The sequence below is a fragment of the Misgurnus anguillicaudatus genome, unplaced genomic scaffold (assembly GCF_027580225.2).
Source record: "Misgurnus anguillicaudatus unplaced genomic scaffold, ASM2758022v2 HiC_scaffold_26, whole genome shotgun sequence".
In the NCBI taxonomy this organism is placed as follows: domain Eukaryota; kingdom Metazoa; phylum Chordata; class Actinopteri; order Cypriniformes; family Cobitidae; genus Misgurnus; species Misgurnus anguillicaudatus.
This window is the reverse complement of record NW_027395276.1, coordinates 2,512,145-2,528,950: the sequence shown is the minus strand read 5'-3', so window position 1 is coordinate 2,528,950 and position 16,806 is coordinate 2,512,145. Positions and strand designations below refer to the sequence as shown.

At 38.7% G+C, this 16,806-nt stretch overlaps 1 protein-coding gene across 5 annotated transcripts in view; it reads left to right on the top strand.

The window, feature by feature from the left end:
- The window catches only part of LOC129443166 (microtubule cross-linking factor 1), a 75,109-nt gene that overhangs the window by 44,407 nt on the left and 13,896 nt on the right, over positions 1 to 16,806 (top strand). For 2 of the 5 annotated variants that reach the window (XM_073864369.1, XM_073864372.1), the window contains exons 5-10: positions 2,886 to 4,283; positions 9,980 to 10,126; positions 13,150 to 13,320; positions 15,475 to 15,684; positions 15,789 to 15,950; positions 16,215 to 16,382. In XM_073864369.1, the coding sequence (XP_073720470.1) occupies positions 2,886 to 4,283; positions 9,980 to 10,126; positions 13,150 to 13,320; positions 15,475 to 15,684; positions 15,789 to 15,950; positions 16,215 to 16,382 (2,256 nt within the window). The remainder of the gene's footprint in view (positions 1 to 2,885; positions 4,284 to 9,979; positions 10,127 to 13,149; positions 13,321 to 15,474; positions 15,685 to 15,788; positions 15,951 to 16,214; positions 16,383 to 16,806) is intronic. The other 3 variants (XM_073864370.1, XM_073864373.1, XM_073864371.1) reach the window with 3 other exon arrangements.

The window sequence follows — 16,806 nt, the reverse complement described above, 5'->3', positions numbered from 1 at the left end:
GCAAATTGGTCTTTCAACTGTCCCTTATATGTACATTTAAATTTTCTGGCCTCTTATTGCTACCTGTCCCAACTTTTTTTGGAATGTGTAGCTCTCATGAAATCCAAAATGAGACAATATTTGGCATGACATTTCAAAATATCTTACTTTCAACATTTGATATGTTTTCTATATTCTACTGTGAATAAAATATAAGTTTATGAGATTTGTAAATTATTCCATTCCTTTTTTACTCACAATTTCTACAGTGTCCCAACTTTTTCTGTTTTGGGGTTGTATTATAAGATGTTATAGCTTTAGTGGCTTTGTAGTGCTGAATCTGTACTCTGAAAGCTTTCTTATTTATATATTTACAGTCTTGTCACAGTAATATACTGTTTTTTTAAAATGTTTGTAAATTTAAATATGGTGATGTTAATTTTTTTTATGAAACTTTGGCCTTATTCAGTCCGCCGCCATGTTGATTCCAAAACGAGGCTGTGAGGAATGGCCGTCCAGAGCGTGTGCTTTAAACCTATTGTTCTGTACGGGAATGGTGGTCATTCATTCATCAAATCAGAAAATACATCCTTTTACAAATTTCCACAAGACAAAGAACCTCAGAAATCGTGGATTGTTAAAATGAGAAGGGACATATGACCTAATTTTGAGATAAGAGCAGTCTGTACACAATGCACTGTAAAAAATTATTTTCAAGAACATTTTTTTTTGTATTTTTGTCTTGTTTTCAGTAAAAATATCTAAAAATTCTTAAATTAGTTTTTAGACCAAAAATATCAAATTTAAGTGAGTTTGTGCATCAAACAAGCAAAAAAATCTTAAACATTTTTCTGAAACACTAAATTCAAGAAAAATAAAAAAAATTCAATTGCTTACCCCATTGGCAGATTTTTTTTGCTTGTTTTATGCACAAAATCACTTACATTTGATCTTTTTGTTTTAAAAACTAGACTTATTTTCTTGGGTCGTTTTGCTCATCAAGAAAAAGCATCTTAATTTAAGATTTATTGGATATTTTTACTGAAAACAAGACAAAAATACTAAAAACTTTTTTTCTTAAAAATAATTTTTGCAGTGTGTGTACATAAGGGGCCCAGTTTTAACCTTCTAGGCGCATTGTCTAAAGCAGTGCTTCCCAATCCTGGTCCTCGAGGACCCCCTCCCAAAAAGCTTTAGAAGTCTCCTTATTTAACACACCTGATTTAACTCATCAGCTAGTTAGGGAGACATGTTTACCATTTTAGAAGGATGCTGATTAGTTGAATCACGTGTTTTAAATAAGAAAACATCAAAAAAAATTTGGGAGGCGGTCTTTGAGGACCAGAATTGGGAAGCACTGGTCTAAAGCGCACGGCGCATAGTCTAAAAGGGCGTGTCCGAATCCACTTTTGCTAATTTAACGATGGGAAAAATGGTTTGTGCGCCTAGAGCACAGTCTAAAATTGTTGTTGACTTTAGACCAGGTTTTAGTTGATCAATGGCGTAGTAAATTTTAGTTGCCTCAAAATATCAACACTCCAGTAATGTGCCTGAACACACCTCGTTTTCAGACCAGAATGCCCATTGGTGCACAAAGGCATTTGCTATTTAAAGAACGTGAAAATGATAACTGCGCCTTGCTGAAACTAGCAATAAACTCTGGGTTGCACTTTGCGCTGCATTGCGCCGTGTGTAGGGCCCACAATCTGTTTTGTTATTTGCCTGTTGGCTAATCATTGATTAACATTAAAAAAAAAATTCTGGTAGGTTTTTTAAGCACATTGACCAGAATCAACAGAAGCAGGATTAATTTCTAAATAACATTTTTACACAACTTGGGGGTTTATATGGGGTTTTTACCTCTAACAATACTTGCACATCAAACTATCACATAAATAGCTTGTTATAAAGCTAATCACACATTATTAAGTCAATGTTCATATCTTGAACAAACATAACACAGAAAATACATTGGGACATACTTTTATGTTTTCCCTTATGAAAAATTAACTATGTTTTTTGTGGTAAAAGTGTAGTAACCATGTTTGAATTACTATTAGCAAAACCATGGTTTTATTACACTAGCCATGGTTTAACTATGGTTTTGTCAAAACCATGGTTATTTTTACTACAGTAACTATGTTTCATTTTCGTAAGGGCTATACAAACTGGAGATGTATATGCTACTATACTGCCCTACAAAGCCAAAGCGCAGTAACTATGCATTTGGTCAAAATTGAGTTAAGGGTTGAACTGGGCTTTGTGAGATCTGATGTGTCTTGTGACAAAGTCTCCTGGTTTAATTCTGTCCCATTTCGGAGAAATATGTGCACCAAATTTGCAGTAACATGTTTGACTGGCTGGTGTAAAAAACTTTAAGGACATTTCTTTCCAGTTTCAGTGTTTGCATAGTTACTGCACTTAGCCTTTGTAGGGCAGTAGTTGTTGTCATAAAATATTGTATTGTTGCACTATATAGTGTTTTAAAGAAAAGTAAACATACATACAACAGTTATTAGCCATTAGCCAACAGGCTAAAATCCAAAACAGATATTATGTACACAATGCGCTATTCTCATCTTAAATTAGGTCATATGTCCACGTTTACTGAGGTTTTTGTCCTGTGAAAATTTGTAAAACTATATATTTTCTGTGTTTTGATGGCTGAATGATCAGCATCCTGATACAAAACAATAGGTTAAAAGTGCACCCTCTGGATGTCCATCCCTCACAGCCTTGGTCTGGAATCAACATGGCGGTGGACTGAATAAGACGTATTATTGTTTTCAGTGTATTCTTTTTTATTTGGAAAAATTATCTCCCATACCAATAAGTTTTATTGCACAGTATATTATAAAAACTTTCTGTACAAATCATTATATTGTCACATATTTCGGTCTGTATAGGAGGACAGTGCAGACCTGCGTTGTCAGCTGCAGTTTGCCAAGGAGGAATCGACCCTTATGCGTAAAAAGATGGCAAAACTGGGCCGTGAGAAGGATGAGCTGGAACAGGAGATGCAGAAGTACAAATCGCTATACGGGGACGTCGACAGCCCTTTGCCCCTGGTGGATGTGACGGGTGGAGGTCCCCACACTACCCGCGAGGCAGAGTTACGCTTACGGCTCAAACTGGTAGAGGAGGAAGCCAACATCCTGGGCAGGAAAATCGTAGAGCTAGAGGTGGAAAACCGCGGACTTCGGGCGGAAAATGAGGACCTGCGCTGCCAATACGAGAGAGACTGCTTCGGGCGTGAACCCTTCTCGAGTGTCCCTACCTCACCGTATGGTGGCGATGCGTTGGAATCTGCCAGTGAACTTCGCCGCCACCTGCAGTTTGTGGAAGAGGAGGCGGAGCTTTTGCGCCGCTCCATCTCTGAGATCGAGGACCACAACAAGCAGTTGACATCCGAGCTTAACCGTTTCAAATTTGGGCCCAGCCAAACTGAAAGGGAGTCGGAGGGTGCTGAAGGTGCAAGTGCTGGGGCACTAAAACCTACCAGCGGGAGTGGGGGAGGTAATGGTTTCTTAGCTTGCCCAGTTAACAGCGCCACCCTACAGGAGGAGCTGAAAACCTCAAGACTCCAAATTAACGAGCTTAGCGGGAAGGTGATGAAGTTACAGTACGAGAACCGGGTGCTAATCTCAAATATGCAGCGTTGTGACCTGGCGTCAAACCTTGGTGTGCGCACCGGTAGCCCTCGTGATAGCGACGCGGACAGCGATGCCGGGCGAAGGGAACAAGACGAAGAGGAGACGGCCAGGCTTTTGTTGCTGCAGCCCAAACGGGAAGGTCCTGTCGGTGGGGAGAGCGACTCCGATGATCTGTTTGAGAAGACTGCTACCTCTGGGTTCGCCAGTGGTGAGAAACCCTCTGGAGAGTCGGGAGCTGCCGAGTTGGCCCAGCGGAGACGAGAGGACCGGGAGACGCTCAACAACATCAGGCGTGAAGTGGAACGACTCGGAAAAACAGTGGAACGGCTCATTACGGACACAGACAGTCTTGTCCGCGAAGGACACCTGGTGGTCATGGGAGGGGATTTTCTAGAGGGTTCTGATACTAAATCTAACCCCGGCACACAGGTGCTCGATTCCATCAACACCTGCATGAGGACTTTCCGAACTGAACTCCAGCTATTCATGGAAAAGGTAGATCATCTAGGGGATGGTTTACGGGAACGTACGGATGACCTCTCCCCTATGCCCAACCTCACCGAATCCAGCAGCTTTCTCTCCACGGTCACCTCCATGTCAAGGGACTCACCCATCGGAACCCTGGGAAGAGATCTGATGACAGACCTTCAGGTAAGTTTGATGAACCTGTATCCTCCATTTTCATTATAAATGCCCCTTCAGTGTTCGCCATCACATGCAATAACATACCAACTTTAATTTCCTTTGTTGCTGCTTCCTTATTTAAAAAGCCTTTGTCCCTTTTCAAGAATGCATATGCCTTATGTTGGTTCTGCGCATCTTCATGTACTGAAATTTTGTGAATGTGCTACAGAAGAAACCTTTTTAACCTATAGCACACTGGCTGGCATGACTCCTCAACTTGATAAATAAAGGGCTAATCATGCCCATTTGAGATGTTCCATTTGATTGTAGATCGTAGAGGTAAACATTATCTTAGCAAGTAAGACAAATACTGTTTGTTATAGTTAACAAACTACATGCATCCCTATGATTACACACACACACACACACCTGCCCCGAGTGCCACCCAGCTCAGCCAACATGCTCTTACCTTTCCTATTCTTGTGATGTCCACCCTCAATGCAACCCTCATAACGCCCGCTCCCCATATATTCATCCTCATGTCTTACCCTGGCTGCTTGCTGTATTGCTGCTGGGGCAGGGGAGGGGTTTAGGAGTATTTACTGCATGGCTTCACAGGGCTACTGGGTTCTGTACCCTGTTGGGTTTGGATTTGATGTGCAGGGTCCAAAATAACTTTAGCCTCCATTGTGATGCCGTAGAAAAAGCATTTTTGGTTCCCCAAAGAATCAAAGAGAGGTTTGTGGATGTTCTTTATGGAACCATACAGCCCGAAAAAAAAAATTGTAAAAGTGCAACAGAACAATGAAGATTGACTGAAACTAAATGATTTAAATATCCGAGCCACACAATGTTGCAGGCGCTCTTGGCAAACAAAGCGGGGGTTGGAAAAGACTCTCGGGAGAGTTCGGATCGTCTCTGGTCCGTTTGCAAAAACACATTTATTTTAAATTACCCAAGAATCCAATGTCACTATTATTATACCGAAACTTTCAGACCTGAACCCGCTCAGGTCTCGGACGGAACCTCTGGTTTTTGGATCTAAGTTGACCAGTGAAGACCTCTAGTACCAAGACAGTTTTTACTCTCATTTTGCCATTGTTATTTTTGGACCCTGTTGATGTGGCATCACACTCATACTTACGGCGTATACTGTGGAGCAGCCATTAATGTGTTTAATATTGCTCAACATGAGTGTTACATAAATTGAATGTATTTGCCTTATCAAGAATAAGACTGGCCTAGTCTTCTTTTCTGTAAAGGGCACATATTATGCACATTTTACTAGATGTAATATGAAGTCTTAGGTGTGCCTAGAATCATTTGTTATAGCATTTGTTATAGATCATTTATTTTAGCACGTCCATAATGCCCCTATTTGGGTGGGAGCAAAAAAAAAGCAGTTTTCATGTCTGTACCTTTAAATGCAAATGAGCTACACATTCCCTGACCAACAGACTGTAATCGCTTTTGGCTAAAATAGATCTGATTCCTGTGAATACCGTCTAAGACAATAGTATCTTTAGTTGAATTAGTGCTATAATGTGCTAACAAACACATTTAGAAAAGCTTTTGGGTCAAATTAACCAGTCAGACAGTTGGTGTGGGCGGGGCTTTATTTGTGTGATGTCACAATAACAAGAGAATCAAAACTGCATGTCTATGGTGGATGTTTTCATTGTAGGGTAGTTGTGTTCACACACTGCCAACGCACATTTATATCCAAAGTGGATTTTGCATAATAGGTGCCCTTTAAGTTAAGCATATTTTTAAGTGTTTGGTGTTTAAGTGTAAGTTTTGCTAAACAATTTCGGAAAGCTGCTCTCAATAAAGCTTGTAGCTTTATTCCTGCTTTGTGCTTTTTAGTCAACTTGACAATAACATGAGTCAACTTTTCAACAAATAACCTGTCTAAAAACATGCGTTTGACATCTATTGGTGTTAGTAGTTTATCATATAATTTGCAATGATTTGATTATTTCAACTGAAAACATTATTGGGACTTTCAAATTATTTTCAAAGGCAAATCATCAGAAAAACTGAGGGAACGATTTTGCATATTTACTAAGAGTACAAATGAAAACATGTTAAAGCATTGCTACCTTCTCATATTTTAATTAGCCCATGTTCTGTGCTGAAAACCCATCGGCTAAGCTGTTGGGTTCCTTGCTTTAGGGCACATCAAACTTATTTACACGCCCACTTATTTACATTTCACAGTATACACACTATCATTTGCGGTAGATATTTTATTTCACAGTAAAGGGGATATACTGTCATACCCCCCAGCCCTACACAGCAAAATCCCCGGTGTTTATATATGGGTAGCACCAGCAGGGTGTTAAAAGAAAAGCCGCCTTTCCACTGCAGACGACAAAAAGACACGATTGTCGGAGTTCACCCCCTAGTGGCAGTCGTAATGAAGTTTCAGTTTAATCATAACATGGAACAGCAAGAGGCTTCATTCCAATATTTATTTATTAGTGGAATAAATAAACGCAAATGAATGAAACAATAAACAGCTATGAATAAAGACTGTCGATATATTTTTGGAGGGAACATATGGAGACAAGATTAAAATAAGATATACATATTAAATTAATAATATATTACTTATCAGTAATCAATTGTTTTTTTAAGGATTCAAATGTTCCTGATAAAGTTAAACAAAAAATGATAAATAATTTTCACCTCAGTTTTTGATTGGAATACACTGAAATATATCACTTCCGGTCAGCATATCGCATGCAGTGTAGTGGCACAAGTTTAATTTTTTTACGGATTCAACAAATTACGCATCCGCAGATGGTTGGGACCTCACGGAGCCCCTTTGAGACTCTCCATAGGAAATGAATGACTTCCGGTTTATCGGCCGGCATTTGTCGTGTGCAGTGGAAAGGCAGCTTAACACCGAAGCACTTGATTAGATACTTAAGTGATCATTTAAGTAATGATTGTCTGATTATTGAAGACAGCTGATGATAATGAGCAGAACTACAACTGACTTCCAGCCACTTCCTTAAATAAAGTCAACTGAAAAGATATTAAATATTTCTCGTTACAAACCAGACTGACTTTTTCTGTCATTTTGTCTACTTTGTAATTTCACCATTATGGTGATCAGTGCTTCCTTTAGTTGGGCAGTTTGTCTTTTGTTTATTCCTTTTGAGGTCTTTTTATCAAACACATTTTTGTTGCAAAGAATGTTAAAGCAAAATTATCAAGTAAATTGCTTACACTGTAAAAGAAAAAACACATGACTCATAGACAATTAAATGGATGTTGATAAAATATATATATTCTGTATTGGATTTCACTAACAGATCATTCCTCAGACCAAGCTTTCTAAATTACATTGTTAAATACATTCTGGAAGTTCTGTTTTGTCTCATGTGCAGATGTCATAAATCACAACAATGGTGACATAATTTATATTGCAATGCATGATGGGAGTCATGCATTTTATACTATTGTGGATGCATTGCAATTTGCAACATTATGTTTGTCACCATGGTTGCGATTCATGATGATATCTGGGTATCTATATGTTAAAAGCAACAATTGCCTGAATGTATAAAAAAAGATTTAGAGAGTCAGATTCGTGCAACCCTACTGAAAGCAACAAATAACTGTTTTTAATAACTGAATGCTGGTTAATTGTTCTTTAACTTAAGCTGTACCAACTGATAGCCCTTGTTTCCTTTGCAATATTTGATGTGTTTTGTTAAACACTGTTACAAGACTACAAACTGAAACAAAAGCCTAGAGTCAAACTACCCAACTAAAGGGAACACTGATTATCATAATGGTGACCAAACATTTCAATAAAACATCAGCATCTAAACGTTTAACAATTCTAAAAAAAAAAAAGTAAAGAAATGTGGACACATAACAGAAGTAAAGTGATTCTAGTTTTTTTCTTTTCAGCTGATTTTTATTTAAGGTCACTGGAAGTCAGGGGCTGTCCACACGGAGACGCATATCACTGTATACGTATAAATTTGTTATCGTATTGCCGTTTCGTCCACACGGATCCGGCGTTTTGAGAGAGTGAAACCGCTATTTTTTGAAACCAGGTCCTAAAGTGGATAAATCTGAAACCGACACCCTTGCGGTTTCGTGTGTACAGCCAATCCGTATATTTTGTGAAGCGAAAACGTCATCACATCACGTGTCGGAAGCGTCACACGTAACAGCAACAACAATAACGGCGGACTACGTGATTGTGTTCGTGCTACAGAAGCTACTAAAGCCTACTAGCTTTATTACAGCAAAATCTATTGCTTCTATGCAATTGTGGTGACCAACAAGCGATAACGGACAACACCATACGTTGGTTATGCGCATGCTCAAAGTCTTCTTCTCTGTGTATAGTGTATATCTGTGGCAGAATTACAGCGCCCCATACTGGTCCGGCATATATACTACACCGCTTTCAGTCGGTTTCAGTGGTTTCGTGTTTACGGATTATTTTTTTAGAACAAGGAAAAAAATTATCGGATAGGGAATGCACCGGCTTCGTGTGGACAAAGCCTCAGTTGGAGTTCTTGTGTTTTTTAGTGATTCTGCTCATTATCATCAGGTGTCTTCAATAATCAAATAATCATCACTCAATTATCACTTAAAAACCTAATTAACCAATATAAACACGGAGCTGGTGGTAATTTAACGCTGGGGATTTTGCTGTGTACGTCAAACCTGTATGAAAGTCTCAGCCTACATCCCAAATCTATTAACTGTAGATGTCACACACTGTATAATATGAGACCAGAAAATTAATTGATGACCTTCTTCAACAGCTTAAGTTTGCTAAGCGTCTGCTTTCATTGCATGGCTGAGCAGAATGCTGTTGTCATATCAAATTCAAGCTTCCGTCAAAATCCAATCCATCTTGGACCCCAGGGGTACATGTTTGTAATGCCTGATCAAAAAGCATGTGACTCCTCTTCTTGCTAATCATAAAATTGTAATACCGTAGTAAAAAAGAAATATGTAGAAATACATATTAGAATACTTAGTTGGATGTCACATTAACAATAAAATGTAAAATTGTTAAATATTTTTATTTAAATATTTATTATTATTGTTATTATTATTAGTCATTTTCATTTTATAATTATAATAGAATAGTTTTCCAGAGGTGAAAGAAAGCGTTTTAGGATCAAGATTTTGATGGAAAGTCTGGAATTTAGCATGACGTTTAGCATTTATTTCCAGCTGTCACTACACATTTTGGGTTATTGGTTGTAAGACTCATGTGTCCCCATCGCATGCGCTTCATAACCGGTGTTTTGCATTCTTTTTTACCCCCTTTTGGCCCCTCCCACTTTTCTCACTCTTTCTCTCTCCCTCATTTGTTCCATTCAGATGTTTCCACCCATGTTTCTGTTTCTCCTTGTGCTTGTGCTCTTCACGTCTCTCTCCTATGCCACCATCTTTAAGTTGGTCTTTCTTTTTGCGCTTTTCTTCATCCTGTAGCCGCTGCCTCTCACTTTCTGTTTTTTTATTTATTTTTTATTTTTTGAAAATTCATAACCATTCTTATGTTTTTGAAGTACAGTGTGTCACACGACCTCACCGACCCTTCTGTACATTTCACACTTTTGAGTTCCACATTGAGTTTTGTTCTCCACTCTTTCTTGTCTCGTGTGTGTTTGTCGTTCACCGGTCCCCACACATCTCCCCCTCTCTCCTCCACTTTCCCGACCCTCCCTCACTCGCAGTACTGGCGAAGGGAAGAGCAGGACTGGTGCCTAGACCGGCAGAGTGGCCCGGAGCCCCAGGGGCAGGTCAGCGCTAAGGGGTCCGCCACACCCAGGGGCGCCCCTGGACACAGTAGATACATCAGGCCACACAGTTTCAGACCCGAGGTCAGTTCCTCGTCCATCTCCCTCTGAATCTCCACATAGAGTTTAATGTATTAGGGAAGGTTGAATTTTTTTTTGAAAGGGCCTTTAAGAGCATGATTGATTTGCTGATTTCTTGGCACAAAGAAATTCACCTTTTTTTGTCAGCTGGACCCCCTTTACCTAAATTATTTACTAGAAGTTAGTGATAGACCGATTAATCGGCCGGCCGATATATCGGGGCAATTTTTGCGAGTTTTATGTGTATCGGCATCGGCCGATACATGGCTGCTGTGTTCGCCGATTTTTTTTTCGGCATTATTTACAGACAGAGTGCTGGAAGCCGCAAGCGATTGCAGGTCATATGACTAAAACCAACCAACCTTTCCATGACAACATCGAAAGCTCGGCCTAACAGCTGATCGTAGCTGGACAAAGCGGGTTTTTATTTCTCGTCTCTCTCTCTCTCAGAGTGCAGTTCACGGTTCCATAGCACTCTCACCTGTTTTTACTATTTGTTAAATATAGTGTTTTTAAGTTCAATAAATGTTACTTTTTTAAATTGAGACTTGTAACGTTTGGCATCATCATTGTGTCATTTTTATGATGCAAATTGAGTGAGCAAAAGCAGTATCGGCTCCAAATATCGGCTCAAGAAAATCGGCAGCCTGTATCGGTCATCGGCTAAGGCTGATTAAACAAAAATCGGGATTGGCAATAAAAATCCATATTGGTCGATCCCTACTTGAAGTACCCCCTGAAATTTTTATTATATATTTAAATAGTTAATAGCACAATTGCATATTTAACTTTATTTAGTTTTCATCCGTTTTAAGGTTTTATAAGTTGTGTTTTAAATTTACATTATTATTACCTTCAACTGGTATTTTTGTAGTGTTGTGACATGACATGCAGATTAAATAAGTAAAAGATACAGTGGCGGCTCGTGACTGCTCTTCCGAGGGGCGCAAATTCAAAATATGTCTTTGCAGTGTCATGTGTGTTGCTCGTGTTTTCAAAATATGTGTTTGTTGCGTCATGCGAACCATGCATCACGTATTTTGTGAAAATAAGTGCCTGCTGCACACGTGTCAAAACCGTTTATGATAAAAGACACGCTCACATTTACAAAACACACGCAAGACACTCCCTTAACAGTAAACTCTGATTACGCATAAGATTATGCGAGTATCTGGCAAACGCGAGCATCTTTTTTATCATAAACCCTTTTGACGCGTCTGCAGCAGACACTTATTTTGACAAAACGTGATGCACATAGGTTCTGAACACATATTTTGAAATGAAGAAACTACACACATGACCGGCTACATACATGTTGTGACGAACTTCGCATCATGCGCCCTCGAAAAAAGAAGTCACCAGCGGCCACTGAAAATATATGTTTTGTTAGTAAAAATTAATATATTTAGAAGTTAAACATTTTTTTGCATCTCATGAATTTATTGTAATTATTTAAATGTTTCTATAAACTCACGAACCCCTGCAATTTCCTCGTGAACCACTAGGGGTTTGCGAACCCCAATTTGCAAACCATGCCTTAACATAACACAACACACGTGAACGTAAGGTGAAAACTAGTGTATCACAATACGATGATAGCCAGTGAAGTCACAGGCAAATAAATTAAAAATAGTGTTAATGTAATACTTAGTGTGGGAAAAATGTTAACGTACTTACATTTTACATTTACGCATCTGGCAGACACTTTTATCAGAAGCCATTTACAGTGAATTCAAGGTTTACATTTGGTCAAAATGTGTTGCTTGGGAATTGAAACCTCAACCTTTTGTGCTACATGAACACTTTTATTAAATTAGCATTTTATCCTAAATCTAGAAAGACGACGGTTCAATCAGATCCTAAACATTAGTCATGACTTATTCAGTAGTATGGCTCCAGATTTCAAAATAAAAGTTTTATTCGATTTCAGACAGACTGACGTTTAAGCACAAAAAGGTATGCATGACGTTTGTGGCTTGTAAGTTGCTGTAGGTAAAAGTGCCTGCCAAATGCATTTCAAATATAAATTGATTCGTCTGAAACTAAAAGCAACAAGAGCAGAGTTGTTGGCATGATTAAATTCACCATTCTTTGTTTCACAACAGTTATTTTTGCACTCACAGCCACTGCTGTTTGTTTAAAATCACATTGTTTTTTTTTTCATGAATAGTCGTCGTCCACCATCCACACACAAATCACTTAAAATTTAATGTTGACGTTCTTTACTATTTGTTTCGCAGGTAAAAAGTGTGTCAATCATTGTATGTATTTCTCATGTGTTTGTTTAAGCTAACAGTTAAGCTTAAGATGAGCTATTGTTTAATGTGTACTGTTATAACACCTTCCGGCCAGGGGACAGGTTCATTAGAAACTACATTTGCAGCGTTGTCGTGTAGTCAGTGAAACCAACATGGCTTTACGGTTACCCTGCTGAAAAACCAGCATCAAACCAGCATGGGAATTATGCTGGTTTAGCTGGTCGTAACCAGCATACCAGCACCAAAACACAACATATGCTGGTCTTGCTGGTATGACCAGCATGGGATGCTGGTGCTAATGCTGGTTTAGCTGGTGCTAATGCTGGTTTGGTACTGTTTTAGCTGGTGCTGATGCTGGTTTAGCTGGTGTTCACTAGCAAACCAGCACCAAAACACAACATATGCTGGTCTTGCTGGTATGACCAGCATGGGATGCTGGTGCTAATGCTGGTTTAGCTGGTGCTAATGCTGGTTTGGTGCTGTTTTAGCTGGTGCTGATGCTGGTTTAGCTGGTGTTCACTAGCAAACCAGCACCAAAACACAACATATGCTTGTCTTGCTGGTATGCTGTTTTTTTCAGCAGGATATCGCCATCTGTTGGTTTGTCATGCTGTTCATAGCGGGTTTTTACGTGTTCGTGTGGACGTGGAGATTTATTTAAGGAAGAAGGGAAAAATTCTGTTTATAAAACATTTGTGTACGTGTGGACTAGGCCTCAGTCTGAATACATTTATTTTTGCACAAAATTGATGGTGTCTCTTTTAAAAGTGCTGGGATTTTGAGAGTGCTGTTCTGTGTTCTGGTGGGGTTCAGTTCCGTGACCCGGTGCTACCTGAGGTGGTAACCCCTACCAGAGAAATGCAGTTACGTCTGGACCATGAGAGGAGGATGAGATGTGGACCGGAGGAGAGAGAGAGCTCAACATCAACCGTCCCTCAGGTTACTGACCCTTATTTTGAAAATACAATCTGTACAACAATTGAAAACCCTCCCCATTTATTAAATAAGAGCACATTTACACACATTTAATACCAAAACACACTTGTAGCCAATCAGCAGTAAAGGGCGTGTCTACTAACTGACATCGTTGCCTGGGTTGCATATGTGTGGGGCAGGTCTATCAAATGAAGGTCCAGATTCTATTGGGGTAGGGACGTGTTTGTTTAGGTGATTTCAAATGTCAATATTGGCCTTCAGAGATCATGCACCCCACCTTTAAAATGCAATTGGTAGAAATGACGGGTTTTAAGACATTCAGTAATATTATGTCAGAGTACTGCTGCACAACGTATTGTACATGTATATGTAAGATATTTCTCAGATATTTTAGAGCAATTGATAAAATACACTCGTGCAACTTTCACACGCTCACAAAATGAATCAGAAAGGGTCATTCTACAGAAACGTCTACTTTTGGTATGGCAAGATGTCTTAAAATGTATTTATTTTTCTAACATTTAAACTTAGACCACATTATTAGATTACACTTTGACTTTGAGTACACATAAATGACAGCTTAATTATTATTATTATTATTATTTTTTGTGCATGTACTTAAAGACTGCATACACCATTTTTTGTCACTGGTGTTACCTTACTTCTTTAGCAATATTAAAGGTGTTTATGAATTTTTTTTTCAGCTTTAAAGCTTAATTCTTAAGTGTCGCAGAATTCAGAATTCAGTGAATTTAAAATTATCATCATGTCACATGTAAAAGATTGTATTTAATGTGAAAGGGAAATATCACAGTAACACCACAACAAATTATCACAAGTCACTGGTGTTACTGATCTTTACTGGTGTTACCCATAAGGAAGGTAACACCAGGGACAGTAACACCAGTGACAATTTTCATGAAAACTGCATTTTATAAAATTACTGCTGCAAAGTATAAAATCACATAATGTCAATCATTGTATACCCACTAAATTAAGTAGTTTAATCCATTTGTATTCTAGTTTTTTACAATTCCCAAACGATAAAGGAGGTCATACCAGTGACTTAAACTAAAAGCTTCATATAAAATCATGAGATAAATGAGAAGATTTCTGATAACTGAAAAGAGACGGTGGACTTTCATGGACTTTCTTCATAGATCTTCAGGAAATTGAAAGAAGGAAGTCAAGTGATGTCATCAGTGTAATTTTTATTTAAAAATAAGAGCTTTTTGTTAAACGGTAACACCAGTGACACAACTCCAGGGGACCACTACTTTCATTATATATTTTATAATATTTATTTAGCATTTTGTTTTTTAATGTAATTTACATCATATATTTGATAGTTATGGAAACATTGTTGTATTTTAAATGGAATAAAACACTGTTTTTGATCTCAAAATAAAGTATTTTCCCTCTGTACATGACTGTGGGGATGAGCACTTCTGTGGTTCTTGGAATTCTAATTAATTAATAAAAATCAAATATTGCTACATTGATGGCTCAAGAAAGTGTAATTGTTCAAATAACATATTGTTTCATTTTAAAATATAAAAAAATTGTAACCCTAAAGTGTTTTTCAAGTTTAATATTTCTGTAAAGGCTAGGGACAGAAAAATGAACATTTCCATAGAATGACCCAAATAAAAGAGGTGAAGAGCAGCCACTTTAGTTTTATCAATGATTGTTTTATCAAAGATCGCGCCAAACACTGAGGGTTTATGCTAGAAGTCAGGACCGATGTAAAAACATTGTGCTCGGTACATCACATTAGATCAATAGGCGGAGAGTAGGCAGTCTTTTGTGGCTGCTTGAACACATTTGAACACATGCGCGTCTACAACACAAAAGCAATCCGGTTCTTGTGATTCAATCGACCAAAACACATCTTAATAACAGGTGTAAACAAGGCCCAAGGTGTAACTTGAAATGGAGACAGTATGGCAGTGTATAGCATTAAAAACAAATCAGACTTGTTTGTTTGTTTGCTCCAGGACCAAAACTTCAAATTCAAGCTGGGTCAACATTTCACGTTGCCCTTAAAACTCCAATGTACTCTTTGACTTTTTACCCACAATGCATCTGTGCACCCGTGTTATGCTTCACCTGAGATAATCCTTACCCATATGACTTTTATCTGCCCTGAATTTTCAGGATGAGGAGAGGCGGCGTTCAGAGGCGCGGCGAGGGCTCGAACTGCAGGGGCTTCAATCTCACGAGCCACAAGAAAGAGTCCTGCTCCAACAAGAGGTCAGGTTCTTCAGGCAAAACATGATCATTGTCTACATGAAGCTGCGATGGATCCTCATGCACTGGAGACTCGGCCGCAGGACGGACGCCGCAGAGGAGGGAGCGCATGTAGAGGTGAAGAAACGCAGTTGGAGTAAATATTTAATACTTACTGGATACGTGAATTTTAGAGTTTATCTAAAGTTTTTCGCTGGTTATTTTTCTGCTCGTTTCTTCAGTATGAGAGATTGGAGAACATTCCAGAACTGAGCAGTGTGATTGAGCAGGGGGACACCGAGACAGAAAGAGAAGATAAAGTATGTCACCAGATCACAGGAAGTGACATCACAGAGCCCGCCCCACTTTTGCTTTCTCCAGAGAGATTTCAGTATCAGAAACAGGTACCAGACAAACGTGTACAGAAAAAAAGTTCACCAGGAAAATAAAGATTGAAATACTTTTCCAAACTAAAACTGTGGGGTTATTAAATGTTTTTCAAAGCAGAACAGTTCATATGAAAATATTAGCACTAAATATGGTGCCATGTCTGTCATTTCAAATCTCATTGATTCCTCCATGTCTCCTGAGGTAATATACAATAACTATAAAATTGCAACTTCTGTACAGTAAAATACTCATCTGGACTTGTCTGTCTCTTTCTGTAGGTGGGTGAAAGTCGGCGGGTACTGAACGCCCTGCGCTCCCTGCTGGAAGAGCTGAGGGCGGAGCTTCGCGAGGAGGCCCAGCGGCGCTGGCAGCTGCAACAGACGCTAGCCAATGAGAGAGCAACGTGGGAAATGCAGAGGGCTGAAATGAGGAGCCATGTTGCCAAGGTGCAAAATAAGCGTTTAATCAGGATCGGTACAATGCAAAAAGATAAATGTGACACTTCCTTAGATTTGTGCCCAAACAGGGTTTCTATGAAGCAACATCATTTACTGTTAGAAAGATTCTTTGCATCTGCAAAACTGCAGTTCTAAAGATCGTTGATTTGAGAGGAAGTTTGTTGATTTGAACACGGACTAATATTCCTTAAAGCATTTCAATGTTTGGCTCATTTTCATGCAATCTTTTTTAATATTGAGAGATAGATCCAGATTTTAATAATGAGATAACATGCATTGACTCCATTCATTCATCTTTCAGACTGATAAGAGTGAAGCAGTGCAGTAATATTTGTTTAATTTCTTGTTCAGTTTACTGTATTTATAAAGCTGACTTGCTGTAGGGTATGTTTATGCTCTTTCCTATTAAAAA